This window comes from Neomonachus schauinslandi, chromosome X (assembly GCF_002201575.2).
Source record: "Neomonachus schauinslandi chromosome X, ASM220157v2, whole genome shotgun sequence".
Lineage (NCBI taxonomy): Eukaryota > Metazoa > Chordata > Mammalia > Carnivora > Phocidae > Neomonachus > Neomonachus schauinslandi.
Window position 1 is genome coordinate 64,827,568 of NC_058419.1, and position 20,792 is coordinate 64,848,359.

The window sequence follows — 20,792 nt, forward strand, 5'->3', positions numbered from 1 at the left end:
GTAATAGATAGAAATAAAATTTAATTTACCTAATCTCCCTGACCAGTACTGCCCATTTCTTGCATTCAGAATGTAGCTGATTTGACCCCTTCCTCAAGAGTCTATTCTCACCCTAACAAAGTATGACAGGAAAAGAAAATCCCAGTTTCAATGGATACTTTTATTTATTTAATAGATCACCAACTTAGCCTCCCTACCTACCTATAATTGGAATTTCATCTTATTTCCATGCTGAGTAGTGAAACAATGACAAAGCTAATCAGAATAAGCTACGTCAAAAAGAGAAGCTTAACACAGCTCATTTTCTTTTAACAGGCAAAGTATAAATATATGCACTCTAGAATGCACAATGGTTTAGTCACTAAGAAATTCAAATGGGATCTCGAAGAATGTAGGCAAATCCAGGGTGCAGTAAAGAGGAGCGGAGACGCTGTGCAACTGTTTAAGGGTTCCTGGTGCTGCATCTCCTGGCCACTAGCTGAATCTTGACATGGGGGAAGATTTTAGCTAATGCCAAGTAGAGATGCGGCAAGTGCTAAGTTGACTTAGGGGCTGTGCACAGGAACCAAAAGGCAGGAAAGTACTAAACACTGCTGAGAGCATCCACCCCAGGAAGGACTTTACCTGTTTTTGAGAGAGCACACATACACAGACAGCATTACTATAAGACCCACTAAGCCAGCTATGCCTCCTATCTTCCCAGTAACATGTCTGCTCTTCCTTAGGACATAAAAGGACCAAGAGTTGGGTAACTTTTACATTTTGGGTCCCAGGTTTGCCCCTCCCCACCCAAAATGGATGCCAGGAGCGTTATTTGAAGTTCCTCCATTTGTACTGCCCAGGTAGTAACACTAATGACAACACCACATACTATCTCCACTCCATTCTACCCCCCCGTCACTGCATAACCCCCAACCTTGCCCCCAAGAAGTCGAGTAAAAGGGAAGAATCTCACCTTCCAGGAGCTCTAAACTGGCACCACCCCCAGTGCTCACATGGCTGACTTTATCCTCTGTGTTCCATTTGGCACAGCAAGTGGCAGTGTCTCCACCACCTGTTGAATGAAAGCCAAGTTAAAAGGAAAGAAAAAAATAAATAAAAAGGATTGGCACCAAACTTATAAGGCACCATGCTCTTAAGCCCAAAAGGTAGATGATGAACCCCCCAATTCCATCTCATTAAGAGGGTCCTCCATAAACTGTATACCCGTTCAGCTCTCAAGATTCAACTGGCACCAAGAAACCTAGGAGAAGTTAATCATTTCCCTTCAACTTTCCTCTGATCAGAATTCTGCCAGACTACACTGGCATTAACTTTGTAAAGGACCCTTTACCTATGATGGTGATGCAGCCCCTGGCAGTGGCTTTCACCACCTCATCCATGAGGGCTTTGGTTCCTTGGGCAAAAGCTTCCCATTCAAATACGCCCACAGGTCCATTCCACACGATCTGCTTAGCCCGAGCAACTGCCTCAGCGTACTTCTTGCTGCTCTCAGGACCACAGTCCAAGCCCTAAGGGTCGGAGTTAAAAAAGAAGATGAGCTACCAAGAAAAGCTACTTAGAAAGGAGCAAACACCATCTCCACCAAGACCTGAACTCAAGGTTGAACACTAGAGTTTCTTGTAGAACCAAAAGATACCCTTCCATCTTGAAAATTATAAACCTGCTCATGCCCTTTATGGAAAATCAAATGGAAAGGAAAACTTCAGGTTATTTGATAAAAACATTCGTAATCACACTATTTGTGACTGTGAAGAACTGAATCAGTAGTTTTCAACGAAGGTCAATTCTGTCCCTCCCCAGGGGTCCTGTAGCAATGTCTGGGAATATTTTGGTTATCACAGCTTGGGGAAGGGGGTCGGATTCTACTGACATCTAGCAGGTAGAAGTCAGGGATGCTGCTCAACATCCTGCCATGTGCAAGACAGCTCCCCACGACAAAAACTACCTGAGATGTCAACAGTGCCAGGTTGAGAAACAGTGATCTAGATTCAGTGGTTCTCAAACTTTGGCATGCATTGGAATCACCAGGAGGGCTTATTCTAGCAAAAAAAAAATTGCTGGCCCAACCCCCAAGTTTCTGATTCAGTAAGTCTGGGATAGGGCCCCAAAACTTGCATTTTTTAGTAAGTTCCAAAATGTTGCTAATGCTGTTGTCCTTGGAACCACACTTTGAGGAACACTGAACTAAATGCCCACATGCTTAACAAGAGGAAAATAACTAAGCCACTAGTATGTCAACATGATACAGTCTTATAGAGCTATTAAAATGATAGTATTGGGGCGCCTGGGTGGCTCAATCGTTAAGCATCTGCCTTCGGCTCAGGTCATGGTCCCAGGGTCCTGGGATTGAGCCCCGCGTTGGGATCCCTGCTCAGCGGGAGGCCTGCTTCTCCCTCTTCCACTCCCCCTGCTTGTGTTCCCTCTCTCGCTGTGTCTCTGTCAAATAAATAAAATCTTCAAAAAATTATTTTAAAAACTGATATTATGTAGAGAACACTACAACCAAATATTTCATCTTTAATATACACATACATTTTCCCTGTTTATAAGCAGTACAATTCTACTATCTTAATGTTTTCATGTAAGAGTTCTTTTACAAATTTCTAGGTAACAACATAATCTAGAACAGCCCAAATCATGAAAGTACCTAGCACCAACCCCAGTACATAGTTAACTACTTAACATTAAATAAATGAAGAAACAAAAAATGGTTTTGCCCTCACATTACTGATGAAGACAGCAATCATGCTTTTCCCCCCACGGATTCTGAGGAGGGCCTCACTGCTACTTTTGAAGCCCTCTCTGACAGAGATCTCCTATAGAGATTCTTTTAAAAATGCTTGCTGGTTGGCTGAATGAATGAATGAAATCAAAATGTTTTTTTTGTTCCCTCCTACTACCACCCACCCAAGTGACTCACCATCCAGCCAGCAGGGATGCCAGAGGCCACAGTGGCTTGGCCAGTCTTGGCATTCTCATCAAACTTTTCAGCAGTGACAAAGTCAACAGGCAAGGTAATTTTCACACCATTCTTCTCAGCTTTGGACATCAGGTCTTTGACGATCTTGGCTCCCTCTTCATCAAATAGAGAAGTGCCAATCTATACACAGCAGCCAAGATAAAGATCAGCCTCTATACTAAGAACATGATTACCTCACAAAGCAGACAGGAATAAGATACAATACAGTATAAAGGAACAATTCCAAGACAAAAGAAAGCCAACTTTCCAAAGTAAGTAAAAATGGGAGTTTTGAGGGCTCATGTCAGAAGCTGGTTTTCTTTTTAAATTTACATAACCTGCTATTTCTCATGGAGAACCACTTCACATCCACTTGACACTGGTTTCCTACCTCCATGTTGTTGAGCACCTTCAGGAAGGTAAAAGCCATTCCACCACCAATAATCATCTCATTGACTTTGTCCAGCATATTATTGATCAGCTGGATCTTGTCTGCAACTTTAGCTCTAGAAGGGAAAGCAAGAATCATCACCAAAAGAACAAACGGTGGACTAAGGAAGTAATATTACATACTGCCTGAGTTTCTGTATCAAGGCACAGGAACAGAGAAATGTCCCACAAGTGACAAAATATTGGCTAACTACTCTGGAAAACAGTATGGAAGTTCCTCAAAAAGTTAAAACATAACTACCCTATGATCCAGCAACTATACTCACTAGGTATTTACCCGAAATACACAAAAATACTGATTCGAAGGGGTACATGCACCCCGAGGTTTATAGCAGCATTATCAACAATAGCCAAATTATGGAAAGAGCCCACATGTCCATCAACTGATGAATGGATAAAGAAGCGTGGTGCGCACACACACACACACACACACACACACAATGGAATATTACTCAGCCATAAAAAGAATGAAATCTTGCCATTTGCAACAATATGGATGGAGCTAGAAAGTATTATGCTAAATGAAAGTCAGTCAGTCAGAGAAAGACAAATACCACATGATTTCACTCATATGTGGAATTCAAGAAACAAAACAGATGAACATAGGAGGAAAAAAGAGTCAAACCATAAAACAGACTCTTAACTATAGAGAACAAACTGAGACTTGCTGGAGGGGAGGGGTAAGGGGATGGGCTAAATGGGTGATGGGTATGAAGGAGGGCACTTGTTATGATGAGCACTGGGTGCTGTATGTAAGTGATGAATCACTAAATCCTACACCTGAAATTAATATTACACTGTATGTTAACTAAGTGGAATTTAAATAAAAACTTGGAAGGAAAAAAAAGTACTGGCTAACTCTCCCCTATGTTTCTTCAACCCAAAAGTCCAATCTGTTTCTAAGAAAACCTCTTAAAGGTGTGATTCTAGACCAAAAAGGACTTAGAAGACCTACTACTGTCTAAAGAAACCATGAGACCCAAATACATCTATTTTGCCCCTTCTCCCCACAAAAACCAGAGTCAAGACAGCTAATTTTACCTGAGCAAGACTGCTAATTATGGGATCCCTGAACCCACTCAAAACTGTCCCAAGCCAGGCCGCCTGGGTGGCATAGTCATTCAAGCATCCAACTCTTGGTTTTGGCTCCAGTCATGATCTCAGGGTCACGAGATCGAGCCCAGTGTCTCTCTCCCTCTTCCTCTGCCCCTCCTGCTTGTGCACACACTCATGCGCTCTAATAAATAAATCTTAAAAAAAAATGTGGGGTGGATACTCTACAGCTCACATGCCCTGCTTCTTCAACAAATCAATGGAATGAAAATAGTAAGAAAAGGGAGACTATTACAGAATAGTAAATGCCTAACAACCAAATACAACGCATGAACTTCACTTGGATCCTTATGCGACAAAGCCAATTGTAAAAAGACATTTCTGAGATGACAAAGAACTTCTGAATACAGACTACATATTAGATGACAGGAAGAAAATTGTTAAACTGTGTTAGGTGTAACATGGTGGCTATTTAAAAAGAAATCTCTTTATCAGTTATGAGATACATACAGAACTACTAAGTGAAATTATATGTCTAAAACTTGCTTAAAAGTACTCCTGATAATGTAATTGTTGAAGCAGGGTATTAGGTATACTGTTTTCTCAACTTCTATACATGCTTCAGTGTTTTCACAGTGTTTTTTAGTAAAATGTAAAATTTCAGGGCGCCTGGGTGGCTCAGTCGTTAAGCGTCTGCCTTCGGCTCAGGTCATGATCCCCAGTTCCTGGGATCGAGCCCCGCATCGGGCTCCCTGCTCAGCGGAGAGCCTGCTTCTCCCTCTCCCTCTGCCTCCCTGTCTGCCGGCTTGTGATCTCTCTCTGTGTCAAATAGATGAATAAAATCTTTTTAAAAAAATGTAAAATTTCCCCCAAAACTGTTAATGGCCTAACAAGACTACACTGGAAGAAAAGTGGCAAAAAAAGAACAACAACAACAAAAAAACCCTCCACATCAACTTCCCCCAAACAGTTATTTCCAGCTGAGCCTAAACCTAATCATAACCACTAGATGGTACTCACTCCCATATTCCAGATCCACAGAAGGACAGAAAACAAAAGCAGCTCAAATCCTAATCTCCAGAGAAGATGAGAGTCTGACCTTTATAACACGGTGCACAAGAGGGGCAATGCTTCTAGAATGCAGATAACAATTTGTACCCACCTGAATTATTTTTAGGACCCTGAAACTGGGCTCATGAAGCCTGAAGAACTATGCTACCTGAAATTGACACCCAACTCCTGAGTCAGCTTTCACAAGAAAATGCTGAGTGTGTTCAATCCCTTGGCGGGGAGGGGGCAGGACATGCTTATAGAAGGGTCAGTGGCCTTCAGCCATAAAAAGGGTGCTACCTAGATAGCCATGCCAAGTGACAGGAAGTTCTCTTATCCAAGCAGTACTACATCTCTGTCCCCACTCTAAAATTTATCTTCCTAGCCTCTTAACCTGCAATTCTGAAATTTCTACCTCTAACTAAGCCATTAGAATATCATTATCCACATAGTACCTTTCCCCGCAGGAAAAACTATAAAAAGGTATATATTCTGGAGAAATGAGCTCTAAATGATAAATTAAATACATGAGGAGATGTTCACAGTTATTCTTGTCAGACTGTATGTGAACGGCTCAAGTGCTTCAAAAATTGTTAGATGAGCACCTATGGTGAATCTTTCCCATTCTTCCCTCCAAGCAAGCTCCACTTGCTCCACTTGCTATCCTTCTTGGCCCTGTTTTGTCCCAGGAGGCTGACCTGCATAGAGCGCATCAAGGGACTCCCCTGCCCTCTGGCCTCCAGTTGGGTTGCAGGCAGTTGGGAGGGGGCAGGGGAAGGGGGAACATCAGTAAAGATTGAAGGGAGATCAGAGTATATTTCTTTCCCTGCCAGACGCCTATGCCCATGTTCCTTGAACAATGCTACAGTTTCTATCAGAGGGCCCTCTCCATACAACTACCCTCTCTGGATTCTGGTAACCATTCCTTCCCTTTGTCCCTACAGACCTAGGGAAGGTGTTTGCTGTTGCTAGCCCCAGATTACTATGCTGTACTTTCTGGGTGTCCCTGAACCCTACCGACACATTTGTAGATAGTCCCTTTATTAAACGCTCCTCATTTACCCAGTTTGATTATGCTTTCTGGCCATAATAAACCATCCAAGTCATGGCCTACTACCAGGCACACACACTATTTAAAGCAAGATCTTGAAGAGTTCTTCATACCCGCCGAGGATGGCCAGGAAGGGTCGCTCTGGGCATTCCAAGGCCTTGGCAAAGTAGTTCAGCTCCTTCTTCATCAAGAAACCTCCGGCCTTCTGTGGCAGATTGATTCCCACCATGGAGCTAGAGAAGACCAGAGACAATTTAAATTTTGGTCAATCCTTACCAATTCCCCCCAATTCTAGAGGCCATCTCCTTATCACTGAAATACTTTCACTTCTGAGATTCCAGGAGACCACAGTTTTCATCCCTAAACTGCAACAAAAACACTTAGGTGCAAGACGAGCTTTTTGACTAATAGAACAGGGCCAAGAGGACAAGTAAAAAGCAACAACCTTAAGTAGGATTTAAGATACCCAATTAACAGTCTTCAAGTCAAGGGTTTAACCCTAATAAACAAGCAGCCAGTTAGCTGAGGACAAAAGGAGAAGGTTCCTCAATTTGCTTCCTAATGACAGCATAAGATTCTGACCCTACAATGTTAACAAAGGGAGGGCTCTACCTGAAATATCCTAAAAGCAACCTCTTCCTGAAGCGCGACAAAAAGCTCCACAATTCTCAACATGTTGTACTTTTATTTCCTCAAAAAAATAAGGACCAAGGATATTCAACAAGAACCACAGTCTAACCGGCAGCTCCAATTAGACAGAAGCTGAAAGGATGATGTTCTGTCTAATACAGAAATCAACAACAACAACCCAGAACTTGGGCTGCCTGAGTACAGAGGAATATTGCTCCTAGCACAACATCAAAAAAGACTCTTAGTACCTGTGGGCTCGGTGAGCAGTGCCAAAAGCATCATTGACATAGACATCTCCTAGTTTGGAAAGTGAAGCTCGGAAGGCTTCTATTTTGGCTGGCTCAGCTTTAACCTGCAGGAAAAAGAAGAAAAAAAAAAAAGGAAAAACCAACACAGAAAATGCTGATGGCTCCAAAGACAACTGTAAAAGCATTTCATACCAAGAGTCCTCTTGCATTATCTCTAAAGACCCAGAGTTGGTAGGACAGCAATTTTCACAACTAGCAACAGGATCTATTTCTTCTTCCAAATATTCCAGGTCTTTTGGTCACTTCTACATTCTGCTCTCCACACCTTGCCTCAAATTGCAAACTTAAGATTCCTGAACCATGGCTTAACCTCTAATCTCCCGAAGCTAATCACACCCCACTGACCTCTCCCCCAACTCCTAAGATAAGATTATCTTTTTCTGGAACACCTGGGTGGCTCAGTGAGTTAAGCATCTGCCTTCAGCTCTGGTCATGATCTCAGGGTCCTGGGACTGAGCCCCACATTGGGCTCCCTGCTCAGCGGGAAGAGTGCTTCTCCCTCTGCCTGCCACTACCCCCTGCTTGTACTCTCTCTGACAAATAAATAAAAATCTTTTAAAAAAAAATTATCTTTTCCTTTCCTTAGCTTGACTCATATCCTCATTTTAACATATTTTCCTTACAAAAGTTAGGATTATACTTGACTCAAGCTTCTAGCTACCAAGGCCTTTCTGCAAAGGGAAAGAGGCTTTCACACACATTCTTCGTGAAGCTGGAACAGAGAAGGCAGGTGGAAACATGACAACAGCAAGGCCCTCAGAAACATTTTATTTATATTAAAAGAAGGTATTCTATATAACCTTCCCTAGAAATTAGGCATCTAAGAAAACAAGAAATACACTTCTACAAAAAAGAAAGAGAAACAAAAAGTACAAGTAAAACATTATGGCCTTGAAATGTCAGCTCACCATCCAGGATCCCTACCCCCAGGCCCCCGCAAAAAGGGACATTTGCAGGATGGCAGGATGAACAAAGAAATCTCCAGAAAGAAACCAAGCAAAGATGCACAGGGGGACACAGCACAGAAGAATATACAGGACAGGGCGCCTGGGTGGCTCAGTTGGTTAAGCGACTGCCTTCGGCTCAGGTCATGATCCTGGAGTCCCTGGATCGAGTCCCGCATCGGGCTCCCTGCTCAGCAGGGAGTCTGCTTTGCCCTCTGACCCTATCCCCTCTCATGTGTTCTCTCTCATTCTCTCTCTCTCAAATAAATAAATAAAATCTTTAAAAAAAAAAAAAAAAAGAATATACAGGACAGATGTTCATTTTAGTTGCTGCCCACTCCCATCCTCCTGTTTCAAGGTGAAGGAGGCTGCCACAAAGAACAGGGGCTTTCCTCTAATGACCCAAACAATGCAGGGGAACTAATGCTAAAACTAAACACTGTAGAACCCACATAATCTTTCTAGAATGGAGTATCATCTGCCACCAGTGACTGGAAGATAATCACGTAGTAATGAAAATACTGCCCAAATGGCAGGACACCTGGGTTCTAGGCCCAACTCTGACACTAATTCACTGTGTAACCTTCGGCAAGTTGATCTCTGACCCTGCAGCCTTCTCATCTATTAAAAAGGCATGATAACCCCTCCAAGAACTGTCTAAGGAAAAATGGGGCAAACTGAAGCTCTTCTTGAAAAAAGCACTATAGAAACTTCTCAAGTTTTGATCTGCCAATAACTAGAAGAAAACGTTCCTAAAAGACCAATGTGGGCACACTGGAAAAAGGAAAAATTTTACGTCCTTGCTTTGTTTTGTTTTTTTTTAAATCTATTTTGAACTTATTACTGGCTCTTGAAATTTCAAGCATCGAAAGCCACTGGACACTAAATGTAAAGTTAATTAAAAAGAAGTCATAGACTAGAACTGTTAGTTTATCACTTCCCAAATTTTGCCTCAATTTGCTACCACTTCTAAGTTCTAGGTCTGTGCAAGTTGAGTTTCAACTCTAAAAGGGCACCAAATTTGAGATAAGGACTTGACTCTTACTACTGTACCAAGACTATGCCCAAAGGCAGGATAAGGCAAGACCAGGGCCTGAGGTGCTAAGAAAAGAAACTGCTTAAAAGCAGGTATTCTGATGACCTTAAGAAACACCAGAAGCACAACAGGAGATTGAGATACTAGCCTCAGAGAGTCTTGTTCCCCAAGACACTTAACACGTAAGGGTAGAATGTTCTAAAGGATGACTTCAGCTTCTCTTCTACCAATAGGCAAATTCTAAATCATCCTCAAAGAGCCAGCTTTATCATTTAATATTTGAATTCTGGTTGTCAGGTGATAGTAATCTATTTTGTGGATTATCTATGGTTGCTCTTTTTAATTTTTGTTTTGGGTGGTTTTTTCTATGGTCACTTTGGCATGACAATAGCAGAGCTGAGTAGTTCCAACAGAGACCACATACAGTTGTGACTATCTGGCCTACAAAACCTAAAATATTTATTGTCTGACCCTTTATAGAAAAAGTTTGCTGATCTAATGGACTGAGCTATATATATATAAAGCCCAGCAACAGCACTACCGCCTCGAACTTCAGTAAAATGACTGCCTTTCGGAGACTCAAATTTCTTTATAAGATGATAATACCTGCACTTCCTTATCTTAAAGAGAATTCCAAAAAATGCTTTACACTTCATTAAAAAAATGTCTCAAATCCTAGGCAATATCATCATGACCATCATTTACCCAACTATCACCAATTTTCCCACATAGACCCTTTCTACCTGACTTACGAAAAGTACTTTTTCTGCTCACATAATTATTTTATAAGAAAATCCCAATTATATCACACTTAATTGAAATTTATGGTTTTAAGAGTACCAAGCTCAACCATTAAGTTAATTCCCCTTCGAAATAAGAATATTACTGTCCTTCCGTAACACACCAGGGTCTGTTCTGTTCCAGGAACACCTGGTATAGCATGGACACCCGCCCCCACCAATGCCTGTGAACTTCTGCTCTCAGCACTTGGGAATCATAGCCTACCCTTCACTAGGATTATCACACATGCTGTCAGAAAAAAAAAATCCTCATGTATCATGGGCCAAGTGGGTAACAAAGGAACAACTGCAAAGCATGGCCACTGAATACTCTTATACCCAAATGGTATCCACTTATTTTTCAAAGGTATTACAAAACACTTGAGCATGAGAAGGGCTTCTGGGATGCTAGCCAATATTCTATTCCTTGACCTAGGTGGTGGTTACACAGATGTGTGTGTACTCTGTGATAATTTATCAAGCCATGCATCTATCTATCTATATATATATATACACACACACTTATATAAATGCATAGCTTTTATATAAATACATAGCTTGAATATATTCATATATATCCATGTATATTCATATATATTCATATATTAAAGGTTATCATATATATTAAAATAACCTTATATATATTAAAGGTTTATTTTTATTCATATATATGAATATGTATCTATTCATATATGAATATTTATTCATATATATGAATAAAATAACCTTTATATATGAATAAACTTTTATATATATTTATTCTGTACTTCAATAAAAAGGCATCTAACGAAAAAATAAACATCAACTACCTCTTTCTTCAGTCTCTTATGGACTCAGTCCTCCTCACCCCTAATAATGTCGAGGTCACAGGTCCTACCTTATTCCCAGAAGCATCTTTTCCCTTCCCTTCCTCCTCCACATGAAAGCGAAGGTTCTCCAACAGGATGACAGACCCAGCAGCTGGGTTAGCACAAGCTTTCTCCACTTCTTGGCCCACACAGTCCTTTAAGAACAAAACATCCCTGGGGAGAGCAGGAGATGGAGATACTTGAGAAATCTGAAAGAACCAGTAACAACACGCTTCACAACATCTCCTGTCATGGAGTCCCCCAGCTCCAGAGTCTGGCTGGCACTTACTTGCCCAGCAGAGATTTAAGTTCTACAGCAACTGGCTCCAAAGAGTACTTTTCAGGCATGGGGACACCATCAGGTCGGCCCAGGTGGCTCATAAGAACAACGGACTTAGCTCCATTGTCCAAGCAGAATTTGATGCTTGGGATGGCAGCCTTGATTCTGTAACCAGAAAGAGATAGCAGGTAGATCAAGGTTACTCCTAGGATTAGTGGGAACGACTTTATTTATGGCCTTGTGAACTATAAAGCCCCTTTTCTTCTCTGAATTTCTTCAAATTTACTGTTGGCAATTCAGTGATGGTCCTCAGGTTCAGGGGAAGAAGTCAATTATGATGCCAAACCATCCACCGAGGATTATTCAATCTGATCATGTTTTGCCCCTTATGCAGAAAAGAGCTACCATAGCAGGAATGAAGCTGCTATCTTTAGAAGGACTTGCTTGCAAGGTTGGCCCTTGGTCAGTGTCTGGGAACCTGGCTTCCAAAGTGGTCCCTCAATTCTCTGACAGACAAGGGACATTCTAATTGACACTGCTCCTAGACTGTACAAACTAAGTGATCTATGCTCAACACCTGCCTTCCTCTAATAGTCTGGAATTTTGTTGGTTGCTAGGCAGAGGGTACCCATATGACCAGCTCCCAGTAAAAATCTTGGGAGCCAAATCTCTAATGGGCTTCTCTGGGCAAAAACAATGCATTCAACTACTGCAGTTTGGAGGGAGAGCACTGGAAGCCCCTGCATGGATTTCTCCAGATTTTAGGTGTCTTTTCCCCCTTGCTGATCTTGTCATGCATCCTTTCGCTGTAATAATAAACTTTAGTAGTGAGAACTATATGCTACGTCCTGTCCTGTGAGTCCTTCTAAGTGAATCACTAAGTATATGTAGGTGTCTTGGGGACCCCTGAAACAGCCCTCTTATGTGACTGAGGAAGAAATCCAGAATTTCCAAATCTTTGACACCATTAAAGGAAATTTAGGAAAAACTTAAAAAGATGTAGTAATTTTTTTTGCACCCATTATAGATCCTAAGGCACATTTTCTGGCAGGAAAAAATACACTATATAGAATATAGTTTAAATAATGTCATATTAACCTCATTATAGTTTAATCAAAAAATTATTAACTTCCTTTAAACATGTCAAATTTTTGTTATAAACCTGATACTAACTTTCCATTTTTTCCAGTCTTTAAGAAATTGAAATTGATAATAAAGAAAACCATTCATTTATTCAACAAATATTTATTGAATGCTTCTTATGCCAGGTACCTTTCCAGATTCTGAGAATACAACAGTAAATAAAACAGTCTCTGCTCTCATGAAGTGAAATTCTAATGGAGGGAGAGACAAACAATAAACATACATACGTGTGTATACATATAAATATAGGGGGGTGTGTGTGTGTGTGTGTGCACGTGTGTGTCTGTAATCAGGTGGTAATAAGAGCTATGGAAAAAATAAAGGTAGAGAGACAAGAATGACTGAGGAATAGTGGTGAAGGGGATTTTAGATAGGATGGCCAGTCTCTGATAAGGTGGCATTTCAGCAGACAATGGAATAATAAAAAACCAGGTTATGTTTCCAAAGTATCTTATGCTATTTGACATATATAAAAACTCACTAACACCAAATAAAGAAGAAACCTTCATTAGGTACAAAGTTTGCCCAAAGAAACCAAATTATTCTTCAGAGCTATCCCTTATCGGAAGTTCTATTATTTCTAATGCTTCCTTTTGTTAACTCCATGGATTTCTGAAAACGGAAAGAATGTACTCAGACCTGCTTCTCTGCTTTTAATTCATAAAACACCTTGGAAGGCCTATGTCCAATTTCTTCTGTGTGCTGCAGAAAATAATGAAAATCAAGAGGGTCAGAGCTGCCTTGTACAAAACAGAGACCTTCCACTATGGTGTAGCAGGGATGTACTTGGTAAAATGCCAGACTCTACCCTGGGGCCAATATCTGAAAATGTTCTGGGTCTAGACCTGCACTGTCCAATAAGGGAGCCATTAGCTACATGTGCCTCTTAAATACTAGAAATTGACTAGTCCAGATTGTGATGTGCTGTGTTAAAATACATGCTGGATCTTGAAGACTTAATACCAAAAAAGTTAAATGTTCCTTTAATTTTTTTATTAATTACATATTGAAATGATTATTTTGGACTTACTGGATTAAATAAAATATATTACTTAAAATTAAGTTCACCCAGTTCTTTTTACCTTTTTAATGTGGCAACCAGAAAATTTTAAATTATATGTGGCTCGTATTATATTATTAGACAATACTGCTCTAGATCATTGGAAAGCACACCTTTCCAGCTCAAACCCCTCATCTGAAATTTAAAATTAAACCTTCTTTACAATCTAGTCAAAAGCAAGAGTATTCTACCACTTAAAATTTCTGCTTCTGATTTTGGAGACAAGATACTTAGAACAGCCTAAACTGACTGAAAATATTACCTCTGACATCTTTTCCCTTACATCAAAATTCTCAAAAACTTATTTTATCGGGGCCATACTGAATAGGGGGGCTTATAAAAATACATGTAAGCTTAAAATTACTAGTATTAAAAAAATCCTCTTGCACAGTTCTTCATTTTGCACGAGAAGCCAAGTAACCTTCAGCTTTGATGTTCTTTAAAAATGCGTAACCCCAAATCCTTCAAAGTTTCAAAAAATGAGAGGAAAAAAATCACTTTCTTAAGATGACTTTTTTCACTTTCTTCATTCTCGTAAGAAAGCAGACCAGATAGTGGGTTTGTGGAAAGCCAAGACTATATGGCTTAAGTTACCACACAGTTCTACACTAAGAAAGGAAAACCATTTCATCCTATATACCCACACACATCTTAAACCAAACTCAAGGTTTAGCAGAGACCTTACCTCTGGTTGTTTGTTATCTGGTTGTTCTTCATAGGAACATTGAAGTCCACTCTAAAAAAGAAACAAAGTTTCAGATTCCCTCAAAGATTAGGAGAAGCACTTTTAGGGAACCAGTTAAATAAGGTAGGAATTCAAATCCACCTTAAAAACAATCAGTGGTATTAGAAGTTAAGATAGTGGTTAGCCATGGGGAGGAGGAGGGAAGGAGGAGGGACTGGGATAGGACACCACAGGGTGTTTCTGGGGTTATTCTGTATTTCTTGACCTGGATGATTACACAAAATGTTTTCAGTTTCGTGATAATTCTTTGAGCTTTTGATATACTTTAAAAGAGAAATTTTTTAAAATAAAAAACAAACCTAACTGACATCACAGGAACTAGCCCTGAAGACCTGGGAAGCCTGGGGCACCTGGGTGGCTCAGTCGTTGAGCGTCTGCCTTCAGCTCAGGTCATGATCCCAGGGTCCTGGGATCGAGCCCCACATCCAATACTCCCTGCTCCCTCTCCCACTCCCCCTGCTTGTGTTCCCTCTTTCGCTGTCTGTCAAAAAATAAATAAAATCTTAAAAAAAAAAAAAAAGACCTGGGAAGCTAAAACCAGTTCCATCTAAAAAGATTTTTATGTGGACCTAACATGACAGTATCTAGGAATAATGGCAGCTGGCTGGATAAGGGGTAATTAAGGAACACATCTTGATTCTGATTCCTTTGATATTATTTCTGGGTCCTAAGGAAGCTAACTAACATCACTCAAAAGAAAAAAAATGACTGGAAAAAAGAACACATCAACAGATTAGCATTCTTTCGGAGAAAGCCTGGGGCCTCGTGACCAGAAAAAACCCAGTGTCCAAGACCAAGTTCACACAGTACTCTTCAAGCAAAACAGACAATAAAAATAAGATAGCTTCTTTCATAAAACCTGAGAGGGGAGGGCAGAACATGTGATCCTGCCTACCTGACAAACAGGCAATTAGAAGAGAAGTGATCAGGATGGCACAAGCAAATAACTTACTGCAGTCACTCCTTTCTCACCCAACAGATTACTGCTTTACCATTTTTTAAGAACCAGTAATTCCTTCCCCCTTCTGAACTCCCTGGAACCTCAGCCTACTTCAATCTGACTGAAAACAACGTGTGACAGCTAGGTGTTAGGGCTAAGTGCTGCCTGCCAAGATCCCGTTTAAACACTTTCTTTCTCATCTGCAGAATGCGCATGATAGTACCTACCTCACAGTTACTGTGAGAATTAAATGAATTAGTGTTATTTGTCAAGGGCTTAGAAGAGTACCTGTACACAGTAAGTGCCATACAAATGGCAGCTATTATGATACATGTTAATGCTTCTCCAAAATGTTACTTGTGTTTTAGAAGGCATCGACCTGCCTTTTAAAACACAATCGAGGGCGCCTGGGTGGCTCAGTTGGTTAAGCGACTGCCTTCGGCTCAGGTCATGATCCTGGAGTCCCTGGATCGAGTCCCGCATCGGGCTCCCTGCTCAGCGGGGAGTCTGCTTCTCCCTCTGACCCTCCCCCCTCTCATGCTCTCTCTATCTCATTCTCTCTCTCAAATAAATAAATAAAATCTTTAAAAAAAAAAAAAAACACAATCGACCATTACAAAACCAGCTAGCACCGTCACATGCTAAGGGACTAAGGGAAGATATGACCTAGTCGAGAAGACTGCTGCCATGCTCCAGACCTAGCAGACAATTACAAAATACTTAGACCTATTAAGACGACCAACTTCCTATATCCCCCAGGACTACACTCCAACCTAGTTCATTGAAGAGCAGCCTTTCCAAAGGTGGGTTGAGGGAATCATTCTATATTCAAACATTTTAATTAAGTCTTCAAAAATAAAAGCAGTATGTCTCTGAAGAAATACAATCTACTCAGGGGCGCCTGGGTGGCTCAGATGGTTAAGCGTCTGCCTTCGGCTCAGGTCATGATCCCAGGGTTCTGGGATCAAGTCCCACATCAGGCTCCCTGCTAGGCGGGGAGCCTGCTTCTCCCTCTGCCTCTGCCTCTCTCTCTCTCTCTCTCTGACTTTCATGAATAAATAAATAAAACATTTTAAAAAAATTATAAAAAAAAAGAAATACAATCTACTCAGTTTCAGGCTACTTGACTCTGATTCTAAGCATCTTCTCTAAATATCCTAACAAGGCCCCTGCCAGCCTTCAAGTACATTCTGAAGAGCGTAGAGTATCCCATTACCCGTGTCATTTTTCCCTCCTGCAACCTCCCAGAAAGGCCCAGGTCAAAAGGGCTAATGGCAACAGGCTGAGCACAAGCCACCCTTTTTCAGTGCTCCCTACTCCCAAGCCCTTACAGGGAGGAAATTCTTTGGGCAGAAAAACTCAAGAATCTGTGTCATCTATCCAAGCTGCCATGACATAGCTTCCTGATGAGAATTGGACTTCTGTCTTCTCTTTGCCTGTGCTTTACCTCCCTTCATCACCTCCTACACTCTCAACAGTTCTGCTTTTAGCTTCTCCTTTCTGAGGACTCTGCCACAGAAACTGCTCTTGCCTACACACTCCACTTCTTCCATTCTAAGTTAAAATCTGCACCCCTTCCTTTTCCACTTCCCTGAAACACTGGTGAGCTCAGCTTCAGGCATGAACTCAAATTTCACTACACAGATATCAGAATGGCTGAAATAAAAAATAATGACAACACCAAATGCTGGTGAAGATGCAGAAAAACTGATCACTTATACTGCTGGTAGGAATGTAAAATAGTGTGCCTGCTTTGGAAACCAGTCTGGGAATTCAGCATATGATCCAGTGATTTCACTCCTGGGTGTTTACCCAAGAGAAATGACAGCATAAATGTCCATATCAAGACTTGTGCATGAATATTCAATGTTCACAGCAGCTTTCTTTGTAATAGCCCCAAACTGGAAACAAACCAGATGTCCATCAATGGGTGAATGGCTAAACAAACTGCGCAACAGCCATACCATAAAGTACTACTCAGCAATATAAAGAATGGACTACTGATACATGCAACAACTTGGATAAATCTCGAGGGCATTAAGCTGAGTGGGGGGGCGGGGGGGAAGCCAATCGCAAAAGGTTATATACTGTGATTCCACTTATGTAACATTTTTGAAATGACAAAATTTTAGGGGCAGGAAACAGATCAGTAGTTCCCAGGGGTTGGAATGGAGGGAGTTGTGGGGGCATGACTCTGCAGAGGGAGGTGGAGGAAGGTCTTGGTGGTGATCAAACAAGTTTCGTAACTTGTGGTGGGAATTACACAGCTCTTATCTATACATGTGATAAGACAGCACAGAACTATAAGCTTTATCCCAACGTCAACTGCCTACTTTTGATATTGTACTCTAATTTTGTAAGATGTATCCATTGGGGGAAACTGGGGAACAAAGACTTCTCTGTACTATTTTTGCAATCTCCTTAATTTTGTAAGATGTATCCTTTGGGGGAAACTGGGTGAACAAACTTCTCTGTACTAACTTTGCAACCTCCTGTGAATCTATAATTATTTCAAAATAAAATGTTAAAATATTTAGTTAGAGTAAGAGTATCAAGTCTCTGTCACCTGAAATCTCAGGGATCCAGGCCCAGTCCCATTAAAAGCTCTCAAAAGTACCATGCCCACCCTTGTGTCACTGCCCCTGACTGCAAGATTGGGGTATTATGGGTGTCTTATTAAAGACTTTTTCTCGGCTCAGTTTTTCCTCTCCATTTCTTTTTCCACTACATCAGAGCTGTTGCTTAACAAGTCAGAACAAGTTAGAGAAAAGCAGTGAGGTTTAAAACAAAAGAGGGGTGGAGGGAGCAAGCAAAAAGGGAAGTGCTTCGCAAGTTACCAAAGGAGTAAGACTGGCAATCTGTGCCGGGAAGAAAGGAAATGACATTGCAAAAATAAGCCGGAAGCTTACTCAAAAGGCGGTAAAGTCAACTGGAATCCGGGGGGGGGGGGGGGAAATGGAGGTGGAACCTGGTAATTACCCAGTCAGAGGTTTCTGGCTATCTAACGTTCCCTCAACAAATCAGTGTTTGCTCCCTTGGCAATTCAAAGCAATACTCAGAGGCCCCATTTCTGAAACACTGCCAGCCAGCAACCACCACGTAAAGGCATTGAAACAAAAAATTTGAGCTGACAAGGCATAGCTGCCTAGGCTCTTCCAAAAAGTCCTACAAAATGTGACTCTGTTCAAAAGAGATACATTAATAATCAAGGAACAAAGTAATTCCCTGTCCCCAGGTGAAGTAAGTAGAATTTATCCAGATTAGTGGGGGGGGGGTATTGATTGCAACCTTCAGCAGACAAAGTCTTTTTTAGCTCGTCCTTGTTTACAATGTTGAGTATTTAGAGGATCTGGTTGGCAGCCAAAGACCCAAAATCTAGTCCTAGCTCTGCCACCAATTTGCTAGTTCAGTGACCTTGGACAGGTAATTTTCCATCAGCAAAACAGGACTGGCCAATCATTTCAAGGCTCAAGGTTAATCTGTGTTAAATGAAACTTTGAGCCCTTGGACAGCAAGTTATTTCATGTTTAAGTCCAGAGGGAGAAAAGATAAGCACTTCCTCAAGTCCCACTCCCAGCCAGCCCAGTTAATTCCTCAAACCAGTTTCCATGAGCAGAAGATAAATCAAGACTGCAACTGCAGGAAGGTGACCAGCGTGATGCCCCACCCCTGGGCTTTGAGCTGGTGTTACCTATCTGGAAAGGTCAGCCTCGAGCCCAATAAAGATGGGAGGAAATAATTAAAAAACCTAAAATCTAGTTACATGCCAATGTCTACCTGGCCTGTTTATCATATAATCTATCCCCTCTCTTAAGATCACCTGAGGGGTAGAAAGGGCCCTTTTCTAATATTAGGATGGCTTTGATTCCTACTTTGTCCAGATTGCAAATGCCTAGGTCGTTTGGGAAAATGTGGACACCAAGTGTTTCTCATGGCCATAAGCTACTGAGTTCTATTTCCACGACAGAGAAGGCCACGTGCAAACTAATAGTGCCCATAATGAAATTAGAGAAAAGGGTAGAGCTGCATTAACTTTTACAGTGCCCAGAGTTCTGAAATTCGGAGTGCCCTCCTATGTTTAAGCGTAGTTATGAAGGGAGATTCCCTACAGCCTTGTATGTCTGTTAATATCCAAAAGATGCCCTCACTTGAACCAACCCAAACTGGGAAAGGGGCTGGATCACCCCATTCACAAGCCTGCCCATCAATCAACCACTTCCCAAAAAGGACAGGACTGCACAAGGCTATCAATGCAAGCCCTGTGACCCGGAAAATGCACCACCCTTGGAACCTATCAAGGTATAGCACAGTCAATCCATCAGTTACATACCTAACTGTCCTGCACTTTGCTCCTGGCTTGCAAATATACCACACGTTACCAAAAGGATAAATGTAAAAGCTCCATACAATTTTGGCATATAAGGGAAAAGCCACGTGCGTAAGTGACCAGGGATCCACATGTGCAGAGTAGAAGACCCCAAAGTGCATGGGTAGTCATCCTCACGTCCAACATCCTGCTTCTCTTGCCATCTGTGAGGTGAGGCTGGAGAACGGCAAGAATGAGCACCCACACCCTGCTCTACCATTACCCAGCATGTGTCACAATCCTGATGTACACCCCATGGCCTGTAGTCCAACGGTGTCGCGCAGAGGCCTGTTACATAAGCTCTGCAAGGCCTCCTTCAGTGTGCCCCACCCCTCCTCACCCTCCCATCCCCAATGTTTTAGGGGGTTCTACTCCTGGACATCTAAATTAATATCTTCTGGGAAAATTTCCCTTTTGTGCAGGGACCTTTGAAATCTGTGCCTTTTCTCATTTATCTGGGATGATCTAGGGCGGTGGGGGAAGAGAAACTAACCAAATGACCTTTCAAGGTCCCTTCTTTGGGGCCTAGGGATTTGCAGGCTAAGCATTAGGTCCCATCCCGCCTGCTGGGAGCTGGAGGCGACGGAACTGCATTCCAGGAACAGGAAGAGGGCAAAGGGGGTCCCGGATTTGAGCCCGTCCTCGGTGGATCCACCTCCAAAGGGCAAAAACGGCTCCCTTTCTGGGCTGAGGCCAGCGAGGTCAGAAACCGTAAAACTGGGGCAAAGCCTCGGCCACAGTGGTGGGAAGCCTCACTCTGCAGGCCTAGAACCCACGGGCCGAGCCGGACTAAAAGCAACTCTGGGCAGGGGAGGAAGCAAGCTGGCTCCGGCCGAAGAGGCTGTGGCCAAGCCCTTGAGAAGGAGCACGAGCAGATGTGTAGAATTACCTCATGACGACCCGCTTCCCCTTCACGTCCAGCTTGTCCAGAGTCAGCTTGTTAGAAAGCGACATCTTGGCAATACAAGGGCCGCGAGGCAGAGAGCTGAAACAGCAGAGAAGAACGCAGCCGACGTGCGCTCCAGTCGCGTGCGGAATGCCGACAGCCGCTCCAGCCACACGGCCCCGCCTACCACGGCGCGCGGCGCCCAGCAGCCGCTTATTGGCCGCGGCCGAAGGGCGCTAGCACCCTGCCATTGCTTCGAGG

At 42.1% G+C, this 20,792-nt stretch overlaps 1 protein-coding gene across 1 annotated transcript; it reads right to left on the reverse strand.

Annotated features, from left to right (window-relative positions):
- Positions 1 to 155: 155 nt before the first annotated feature.
- Positions 156 to 20,714, reverse strand: PGK1 (phosphoglycerate kinase 1). Its single transcript, XM_021679027.2, has 11 exons — positions 20,535 to 20,714; positions 14,280 to 14,330; positions 11,401 to 11,556; positions 11,141 to 11,285; positions 7,445 to 7,548; positions 6,680 to 6,799; positions 3,354 to 3,468; positions 2,924 to 3,103; positions 1,334 to 1,511; positions 956 to 1,054; positions 156 to 624 (listed from the first exon to the last, which is right to left on the reverse strand). Exons 1-11 carry the CDS (start codon positions 20,597 to 20,599, stop codon positions 584 to 586), a joined length of 1,254 nt encoding a protein of 417 aa, XP_021534702.1. The 5' UTR covers positions 20,600 to 20,714; the 3' UTR covers positions 156 to 583.
- Between the last annotated feature and the right edge of the window lie 78 nt (positions 20,715 to 20,792).

Excerpts from the sequence above, each read along its gene's own strand:
- PGK1 (XM_021679027.2), bottom strand. The coding sequence starts at position 20,599 with ATGTCGCTTTCTAACAAGCTGACTCTGGACAAGCTGGACGTGAAGGGG. Across the intron at positions 6,800-7,444 it reads ACTGCTCACCGAGCCCACAG|CTCCATGGTGGGAATCAATC; the intron begins GTACTAAGAGTC and ends GGTCTTCTCTAG. Across the intron at positions 3,469-6,679 it reads TTCCTGGCCATCCTCGGCGG|AGCTAAAGTTGCAGACAAGA; the intron begins GTATGAAGAACT and ends TTTCCCTTCTAG.